The 9969-nt window shown below is 43.2% G+C and overlaps 1 protein-coding gene across 1 annotated transcript; it reads right to left on the bottom strand.

Annotated features, from left to right (window-relative positions):
- Nucleotides 1-1882: 1882 nt before the first annotated feature.
- Nucleotides 1883-5278, bottom strand: LOC120683023 (endonuclease 2-like). Its single transcript, XM_039965037.1, has 8 exons — nucleotides 5090-5278; nucleotides 4812-4983; nucleotides 3298-3390; nucleotides 2952-3091; nucleotides 2763-2855; nucleotides 2605-2672; nucleotides 2453-2523; nucleotides 1883-2332 (listed from the first exon to the last, which is right to left on the bottom strand). Exons 1-8 carry the CDS (start codon nucleotides 5198-5200, stop codon nucleotides 2214-2216), a joined length of 867 nt encoding a protein of 288 aa, XP_039820971.1. The 5' UTR covers nucleotides 5201-5278; the 3' UTR covers nucleotides 1883-2213.
- Between the last annotated feature and the right edge of the window lie 4691 nt (nucleotides 5279-9969).

Raw genomic sequence — 9969 nt, 5'->3', positions numbered from 1 at the left:
CTGCAACTGCGCCCAATGGCGTAGCCAATGCGTTTCCTGAATAAAACCTGCAAAAAAGTATTTGGTTGACATTTGTTAAAAGCAACATCATTCCTAGAGAGCCAAATCACCCAACGCATAGCATGGATGCTTGTCTTTTTCTAAATTTATGTTAGGTATTAGTGATGATATTCTTTCGAGTAGGTGACGTGACTCTTGACAACAAGTCTCCTATAGTAACTTCTCTTAATCTCAAGATCTATCGGCTCAGTCTCTCCAAGGTGCACGTAGGGTAATGTCAAGCACGCATTCATACAAGTAATTATGGGTGAGTATATCTCTTCATCTATGTTTGTACTTTTTTTATAAAATATTTTTTATAGCCGGAGGATAAGATCAAATAAATTAGCTTGTAAAAGAGAAGCATACGTGGTTGAAGACTTGAAGTCCATATCCTTCTCTACACAAATGCTATTAACATGTCTTCGATATGGTTTACACTAAGAAAAGGTAGATTACACACGTCGCTTGTAGAAGAATAAAATTATATAAATTAGTCCGTACCATAAATAAGCTTCGCATACTACTATGATATGAGATACTAATTTACTTCTTTTTAAATTTCCAATTGTCTACATTTTAGTCATATTTGATATGGACTCTTTGAGGAGTAAGTCTAGATTGTATTTGGTATGGACTCTATGAGGTAGTTTAGACTGTTAGAACTTCATAAAATCTAACGGTGCAAATTTTTCTTTTTTAGATTAACGTGGGAATTTTTAGACCATCTCGGCGAATGTGATGGCTTCTTTTAACACTATAGTATTAAGATAATAGATTAAGCAACACTCAACTTTATGTATTCTGGTGGACCACCCTAACTAGAAAAACTAGATTCGCCACTACGTGCTGCCGCGAAGGATGAACTCAAGCACAGGAAGTACAAGTATCTTCACAGGCAGCTGCTGGTTAGGGTAGATCATGAATTTCTAGTAACACATTTCTATGCATAACACATTTCTATGTAGCGGTGGTTAGAGCAACTCCAAAAGCTCCCTCATATTAACCCGCATACCTTGTTTGGGGAGAAAAACTAAAAAAACCAACCTCCAACAGCTTACCTATCCGCTCCGAAAAAATACGTGAACGCGAATCCAACCTCCACCACCCCGCAGATTTGCGCGTGGTTGGCCTTCCCCCAATCGCTTGCTCGGCCATCTACCGCTCCGCAGATTACTCCTTCGGTTGCGCGCGCCGGCCACGAGGAAGGTCGACGACGACAGGCCACCACCAGCGTGACGCGCCCGTCCGAGCCGCCGCCGGATGACTCTTCGGCGGCACCAGCCTGTCGAACAAGCTCATGTCCGACAGCCCGAGCTCCAAGCGGCCGCTGGAGCTGCTAGGTGGGCACCCTACTCCGGTAAGTATTTTGGACAATCGAGCACAAAAATCGAGTTCTTCACTGGTTGTCGAAACATGCGGCCGCCGGGCGCCGGTGACTAGCAGCCCGTCGATGCTGGAAAAGGACCCACTCTGGCAGGCCGTGGAGGCTGGGCACGGCGCGTTGGCCGGCGTTGTAGAAGAAGGCAGGAAAACACTCCGGCGGGCTAGCTGAAGGGGATGGGGACGGGCTGACGGCCGAGGTCAGGGGGCCAGGCATGCATTGTGCTGACGTGGTAAGTTTTAAAGTATTGGGAAATTTATTATTAGGGATCTGCTGTGAGATGATATGATTTTGGGGAAACAATTTTTTAGCAAAGCCCCCAATATGTAGTTTTGGGGAAGAATTTTTTAGAAAACTCTTGGAGTTGCTCTAAGGTAACTGCCTAACTGGTATGATTTAACAATTCACAGTGACAGTACCATCTATGCATAACAGATTAACAGTTTGTAAAGTTTAATGTTCTCAGATAATCCATGCATCCACAAATTCGTCTATTCATTTAGTTACATTTCTTCTTACATCAAGCTTAAAGACACAGATACAGATACAGATACAGGGATACACTACACAGGTGAATACACCACCTATTGCACACTTGACTTGAGCATTACGTACGAGCGCTTCATCAATTCTGTAACAAATCATGAGCTACTCTGACAAATATAAAATACGTACATATAGTCGTGGTCGCGATCTGATCACTAAAGTTACATTGTCAAACAAGACAATCATTCTAATTCAGAATGCAGACCAATTCCTCCACACTTCCTATTGTTTAATTTCTACTTGATCAGATGCTCTGTAGCTTGCTGTTCCCACCGAATATATTGTTGAGTATTGCAGCAAGCCTCACACCTCCTTGGGCAATCCTCTTCTGAACCACCGGCAGCGCAGAGAAGAAATAGTCATCTGCAGTTCAGTTTCAAGAGGATCACATATTCAGTTATCAACATCTCTTCTCTTCCGAATCGAGTTATAAGCAAATCATTAGCATCACAAACTTAACTCCATGTAGTAATGAGAACCTACCTTTTAAGGTGGAGCCCTGTTCAACACCCTCGTACGCCTTGCAGGCCAGCTTTGCGCTCTCTTCAGCGTACCTGCATTATTTTGTTGTCATCAGTTAGTCTCTGAAGAGTGAAGACTTTGAGTTTTCTTCTGAGGTAGTATCACGAGTTTACTTGTCAGCACAAGTCTTTGTCCGGCTACGGCACGTCTCCCACTGTTTCTCTTCGTTAGCCCACTCCCCCTGAACCACGAGAACCCAATCAAACACCGCTTCCCACCAGTGCTAACAAGTAACAAGGCAAAAGCAAGTGATGGATGCACTTGTACTTACAGTGATGTTCTGCTGGATGGCCTGTATCATGGTGCTTAGATCGTTGCCGTAGAAATCCTTCATGGCTGTCTGAATCACGTTCACATCCCACACCTGAAACAATACAAGTTGCTAGATGTCAGAACATGTAAACTTAAAGCAGTGGGTCGATGTTATTCATTTACTCTCTTCGTCAAGAAGGTAGCGTACATGGTGCAGGTTTCTCTTCCTTCTGTACCAGCGGACGATGATGGTGTTGCCGCCGAGATCGTCGGCGTTGCCGCAGTGGAGCGGCTGGTGGACATCGCCGACGAAGTGTGCAAGAAACATCAAGCTCTCGGTCGGATCATCTGATGGCGTGGTTCATGCAAAGGGTGTTAGGTGCGGTGTGTCCTCGAGGTCAACTCACGCAAGATGCATGGTAGGAGTACTATGTTAGGCTGCAGGTAGCTATGGATGTTAATATATGATATTTCACACTGATGTAGAGGCCGCTATATTAAAATGTTCCTTTATCTAAAAAAACTATGGCTGTTAACATATGATCGATGCTTACATGGACTTGATGAGTCCTTCAGCGCCGCGGTGTAGTTGTTGATTGCTCCAACCACGCACATGTCCTTCTCTCCTTTCGTGTTGTGGCAGTCCCCTGCTCAAAAGTATCAACCATCTTACTATTACTAATTGGAGGTTTCTTTGAAGACTTCATATGAAACTACCTAGGATCCTAGGTGGATACTTTAAAAAAAGAAATTTCAGAAATTCTCACAAAATTAAAAATATCTGGTCATCAATCCAACAACTCTGATCATAATAGTTATTGGATATATTATCTTTCCTAATAAAGTACCCACATCTGTCATTATGAAAATAGACTAAATTAACCTCCTAAATATGTATCTAAATTACCCACCTCTGCCATTATTAAAAATCTAAAGTAACCCTCTAATTTTTGTGTAAATTACTCAAATATGCCATTATAAAAAATAATGCAAATAACCCCTAAATTTGCATATAAATTATCCAATTATGTTAAATTAAAAGTTAAAATAACCCCTAAATCCGAATCTAAATTATATAATTATAACAAAGTATTAAAATGCACCAATATAAATTCTAAATTAATATATCCATCATTATTGGTATATAATTTATGTATTGTTTATATAAAAAATATTATCCACGATATGTGTCACCATGTATTCATGTGTGATAGAAGAGATAAGAATACCAATTCACAAATAAGTAGTTCAATTAAATGTATATCAAACACACATGAAGGTGTGATATAAAATGAAATCTAATGCAACAAGTTATAAGATTTAACTTTATATTAATTTTGATTAGTCCGAGCACGGGTTGATAGACTAGTAGGATAAGCTCTGAACTTCAGGTTACACTTTGTACTGACATCTTCAGCTACCTTTGGTTTATTCTTGTTTTCTGTACTTAAAGAGAGAAAAAAAGGTTTGAAAACTATTACTACACGAGACCTGCATGCCTTCATTGCAACTTAAACAGTAGTATATCATTACTCCTATCAATATCAAGCAAACATCTAGCAGGAGCAGGCAGGGACTTGGTTATGCCTGCCATATGTGGAGGTGACGATGGCGAGAGCCTAACTTGCTTGCCCAACCAAACAAGCAACTAAGCAAGGAGACCTATGCTCCGACGCATCCTCTCAAGATTGTCAGGCAGGTCGCGAGCATTTAGCAGGCAGAATCATAGATATATTCCCTTGTGATCCTTCAGACATGAGAACTTCTTCCACGCCTTTTTCGTCTGAACCCTGAACTCCATTGGCCCAACCACTTGGCAGACGCCGGTTGCTTCTGTGTCGAGTAAACGTACGCATGAGGCATGGCAGCGACGTTGGGTCAATGTTTCCAAAGCGATCGACCTCTAGCTAAGTATAGTTGTTCGCGTCAATGTTTTGCCTGAAGCAAAGTTGGGTCGCGGCTCGCGACATGGTAAAACAAGAGACGATCTGATCCGATCAGACACTCTGAATTCTGAAACAGCAAGATTGCATGGAACAATGTTGATCGGAGTCCGGGAGGGGCTTACTGGCGTAGTCGAACTTGCAGTCCCCCGGATTGTCAGCGAAGTGGAGGGGGCTGGACCACCGGTACCGGAAACGCTGCCTGTCCGCCCACGAGCACGTCTCCGCGAGGTCGCCGCCGGCCCACCCCGGCAGCAGGCCCTTCACCGCCGTCTTGGCCTGTTCCGACAGAAAGCTCTGCAGGACAGGCGGGTGCGGGTCAGGTTCCAGAACGAAGCTGACGACGAAGCGAAGTAACAAACCAACAAGTGTTTGACTTGGGCCAGCTCGATCATTCAGAAACCTCGGTGATCTTGCACACCATGTAGTGCCCCTCCTTGCCCCATGCCTGAGCGGCAGGAGCCCTCGCCGCCACCGCGACGAGGAGGACGCGAAGAAGCATGAGCGCGGCCATCGTCCTAGGCTTGGGCCTTGCTTGCTCGCCCTCTCTCTTCTCTTGTGTGTTGCAAAGGGACTCTCCTGTTGTCACCTCAACAGCTAGCTGCCCTATTTATACACCGATCAGCTGATGTGATCCGTGTCTATTATGCCTCCTGATCCACGCGCCACGATGCTTTTGTAGTACGAACACCTTGAACCTTGAGAGCAAACTTAAATTTCGTGCTGGGAGACGGCACATGCATGTGACCACTGGCCTTCGAGGAAAGAGTTTGAACCAGGTGACCATCAGTTTGTTAATCGATATGCATGACAGAGATAAGCATCTAGTCCGTCATCAACCATTTCTCTAAAACTTCCTCTCAGAGAGGCGATGAGAGAGAGCCCTCTCGGCCAGTCGGCCGTGCCCGACGGCTCCCAACCACCGGTGTGGTTTCGTTCTTATTGGTTCACGATGACTAATCCAATTGAAGGATTAATTACGAGGCCGCTTTCATCGCATTGACAGAAGAGGCATTGACTTGGAGCTCTTTATAGAACAGATTTAGGAAGCATCGCTGATGGTATGGATACGCATATTCCCACGCAAGCGACTTTCAAACAACCTAGGCCTTGTTTAGATGCACCATGTAAAGTTTTTTGAGGGAATCTTTTCATATTTGACGTATTAAATATAAACTAATTATAAAACTAATTACAGAACTCATCTGTAAATTACGAGACAAATTTATTAAGACTAATTAATACTCCATGTGCACATATTTGCTTTATCAGTTACTGTAGCAATTTTACGCTCATTAAATTCGTCTCGTAATTTATCAAACTATGCTGTTAGTTTTTTATTTCATCTAGATTTAATACTCCATGCATATGCAGCACACATTTGAATAGTTTTGGAATTTTGAATTTTGCATCTAAACCAAGTCCTAGATCATTTTTTAGATAAAGAAACAACAACCTAAAATATTGGAGAGCACAAAATTATTTGCACGTCAACTTCGAGTTGTAGTAGTCAAATGCACCCCGATATCCACCGATCCTTGTAGGGACGAGGCGATTTGCATCCACCGAGTTGTAGTAGTCAAACACTCAAATTCAGTTTTTGATAGGAAGAACATGTACCTACCCCATCGTTGCAAGGACGTGCCAATTTTCACGTTAATTTTGTTTCACGAGCTCAATTTTCAAATCTTCAGATGATTGTTTAACTGTGGTGGTTGGTTGCATTGCGCACAGGGACGGCGCGCCCGTTTTTTAGCCTGACGGAGCGCTAGTTTTTCGGTGCCACGCTGTAACATCTGGCCCATAGCGCCACCTGACAGACCGACAGAGCCCACGGCCCAAGCGTTTCCGCGCGTTCAATTTCAACTACTAGATATAAATAAACAGCTCTATTTGCCTTCTGAAGTATCTTATGGTTTCAGTGTTGGGCTGTCGCTCCACATAAAGGATAATTTGGAGCCCAGCAAATTTATGAAAACAGCTCACAAATCCAAGACTTATAAATCGTTGATGTGATGTTTCATCCAACAGTTACGGATATTCCTAAAAGGAAGTATAAAGCACAAAAAAACCCCTAACTCCTCTCACTTCCTGCTCTGGTCGTTATTTGAGAAGGGGAGGATAGCAGAACACACATACAACACACAACTAGAAAGAACAGAGGAAAAAGAAGGAGGAGGTTTGCCCAGATTTGGTAGCTGTGAACCGATCTACTTCAAGCCAGTGATTGAAGTTTCAAACATATTTGAATTTGATGGTTATTTTTTTGCAATTTAGTCTTTATTTAAAAAAATATTCACCTTCTATCTTTGGACTCTGAGGGCTCCAATGTAGCACGTCTCGGCGTCGTGACTCGTAGCACCAAGGTTACTAGCACCTATTTTGAAGAATGCACTCTTTATGTTGTTCTCTGTTTCTCAATCCTTTCTCTCGCTGTATATGAGAGCTCATGTAATCTCATTCTGGAATGTCAAGATTATGTTTTGTATTGGGCTGTGTTACATTCGATCAATGGAATGAAGTAGGTTGGGATCTCCCCCCCACCCCAATTGTTAAAAAAAAATGTCGTGTCTCATAGCTAGTGATGCGCAGGTGTAGGATGCGATGTGATGTTCGACGGAATATGATGAGGGTCAAACGAAAGGTTCGTGCTGATGGATCAAGGGCGATGAAGGATAAACGCAAGCATAGGTGTGGACTGAGGAACCTGAGAAGTCCGGGCGGAGTCATGAGTGATTCACATAGCGCACAGAAGAGCAAGAATACATGGAAGTGATAAAGACAGCGTCGGTCTAGTCCAGCGAGACGGAGGCGTCAAAGGCTTGGCGGAGGCTGGATACGCGTCGATATTGGGGTCATGTGGCAGCCAAGTGACTTGTAACCGGATATCTTGTGGTCATCAAAGTATCAAAAATCGTGCAAGATTGTTCTCCTCCTAGATCTCGAATTTGTTATTTTTCCTATTTTCGGAGCTATTTTTGGGTGATTTCGATGTCACTATTGGCAGCGATTTAGGGTGTTTCTCATGGGGAAAATTGGTGCTAGGATATATGCAAGAACATCTAAGGTGATTCCCAACCAAATCCATACACGAGCACCACAGGTTTTAAGATTTCCCCAAAAGCTCATTTTCTTGTGTTATTGAACAAATCCGCGAAATTGAAGGTGATAACTCGATCTTTTTGTAGAGATCTTTTAGGCAAGGATTCACCATATGTTAAAGAAGCTACAGCTCAAAGATATTTGGATTTGGATCATGTTTGGTTGGATTTCACATCATGGGTGTTGAGGTTGTTCTTGAGTTCCTCATCTTTTCTCTTACCTCTTCCAAAATCCACGAAATCCAAGGTGAAGTCTTGATCTTTTGGGTAAAAACTCACCAAGATGTTGTGAAGGTATGGCTCAAATTTTGTGAATTTTGGAGTTCATTTGATTCACTTTTGGGTTTGGATCTTGCTTCATGAGTTGTTTTTCTGGGCATATCGGCTGAGCTGGTATTTCGCTGGTCGGCCGGACCATCGGCCGAAAAAAGATTTCTAGACTCATACCGGCTGAGCTTGTATTTCACTTGTCAGCTAGACCATCAGCAGGAAAAAAACCTTCTGTTCACATATCGACTGAGTTGGTATTGGTCCGGCTGAGTCGGGATTTTTTTTTATCCTTCAGTGCTTTCTCTCAAACATTTCCATGTTTGCTTCTGATTTTCTTGAGATTGCTTCTTAGCTTGATTCCAAATTTAGTAGCTCTTCCATAGCTACATATTCTTGATCCTGCTAGAAGGAAGGGTTATTGGGGTTGATTTTAGGATATAGTGCACAATTTTTCGAGAATTTTTAAGACTCCTATTCACTCCTTCTTTAGTCGCCATTCCGATCCTTCACTGAATGTAGCAGTGGTGATAAGGTAACTGGTATGATTTAACTTCGTTTGGTTACATTTCTTCATGCAAATACAGGGATACACAATACACATCTACCAGTTTGTATGCTGATGATGCAGCATTATTTGTGCGGCCAACTGTAAGGGATATAACAAATGTCCGACACCTTCTGCAGATTTTTGGCAAGGCTACGGGACTCATGACGAACATTCAGAAATCTGAACTATACCATATTCGTTGTGAGGGGATCAATCAAACCGATCTTAATGATGCCTTTCAAGGCAGAGTTGCTGAATTTCCATGCAAATACCTGGGGCTTCCACTTCATATAGGCAGGACAAGAAGAGCAGATTCTCATTGATAAGATAGGGGCAAGACTCCCTGGCTGGAAAGGCAGACTACTGAATCGGGCTGGACGACTAACCTTGGTAAATTCAGTACTATCTTCCATCCCGGTATACCACATGACTTCCTTACCCTTGTCAAAATGGGCGATCAAACGCATTGATCGGATCCGGAGAAATTTCCTCTGGAAAGGGGCTGATGATGCGAGAAAGGGTACCTGTTTGGTCAACTGGAGAAGAGTGAATAGGGCTAAAAGTTTGGGAGGTCTGGGAGTAAAGGACTTGACATGTTTCAACCGGGCTTTGAGGCTACGATGGAAATGGTTACACTGGGCTTAGCCGTCCAGACCTTGGACTGGAATGTCCATTTCAATGGCCGCAGAGGAAGAAGAATTATTTAAAGCATGCACTGTTATATCTATTGGAAATGGAGTGCGAACTAATTTCTGGAAGGACCGTTGGCTAAAAGGACAAGCTCCGAAGGATATTGCGCCGGAATGCTTCAGATGGGCCTGGCGAAAGAATATTACGGTGGCAAAAGCTTTGACCAACCGCTGTTGGATGAGGGGATTAAGGAGAATGAACAATGAAACGGCACTACGACAGTTTGTTGAGTTATGGACGCAAATTCAACAGATCCGGTTATCTTCTCATCCGGATCAGATTACCTGGCGGTTCACTTCTGATGGCCAATACATTGTCAAATCAGCTTATGAAATGCAGTTCTGTGGATCCTATGCTGATCACATCTGGAAGAAAATTTGGGGGGCGAAGGCTGAAAATAAATGTCGTTTCTTCTGCTGGCTCATGCTGCAAGACAGACTGCCTACTGCTGATCGCATCATCCGTCGCGGTGGTCAAACAAACCATATCTGTCAACTGTGCCACATACGGGAGGAATCTATTCTGCACATGATCGCCACCTGCTCCTTCTCCAAATCAGTGTGGACAAAAATTGCAATGGATTATTCCCTCCAACCGCTTCAGGATCCAGGACACATGACCCTGCGATCATGGTGGCAGAGTTGGGTTGATAGAGGACGTGCAGAGTCAAACAAA

This window comes from Panicum virgatum, chromosome 7N (genome assembly GCF_016808335.1).
Source record: "Panicum virgatum strain AP13 chromosome 7N, P.virgatum_v5, whole genome shotgun sequence".
NCBI lineage: Eukaryota > Viridiplantae > Streptophyta > Magnoliopsida > Poales > Poaceae > Panicum > Panicum virgatum.
Note: the sequence above shows the minus strand (reverse complement) of the source record. Positions and strands in the feature narration are given on the sequence as shown.

Bases quoted from the DNA above. Each gene is read 5' to 3' on its own strand.
- LOC120683023 (XM_039965037.1), bottom strand. From the start codon at position 5,200: ATGGCCGCGCTCATGCTTCTTCGCGTCCTCCTCGTCGCGGTGGCGGCG. The intron at 4,984-5,089 runs GTTTCTGAATGA...CCTGTCCTGCAG, and splicing joins TGGTGTGCAAGATCACCGAG to AGCTTTCTGTCGGAACAGGC. The intron at 3,092-3,297 runs GTAAGCATCGAT...CCACGCCATCAG, and splicing joins GAAGGACTCATCAAGTCCAT to ATGATCCGACCGAGAGCTTG.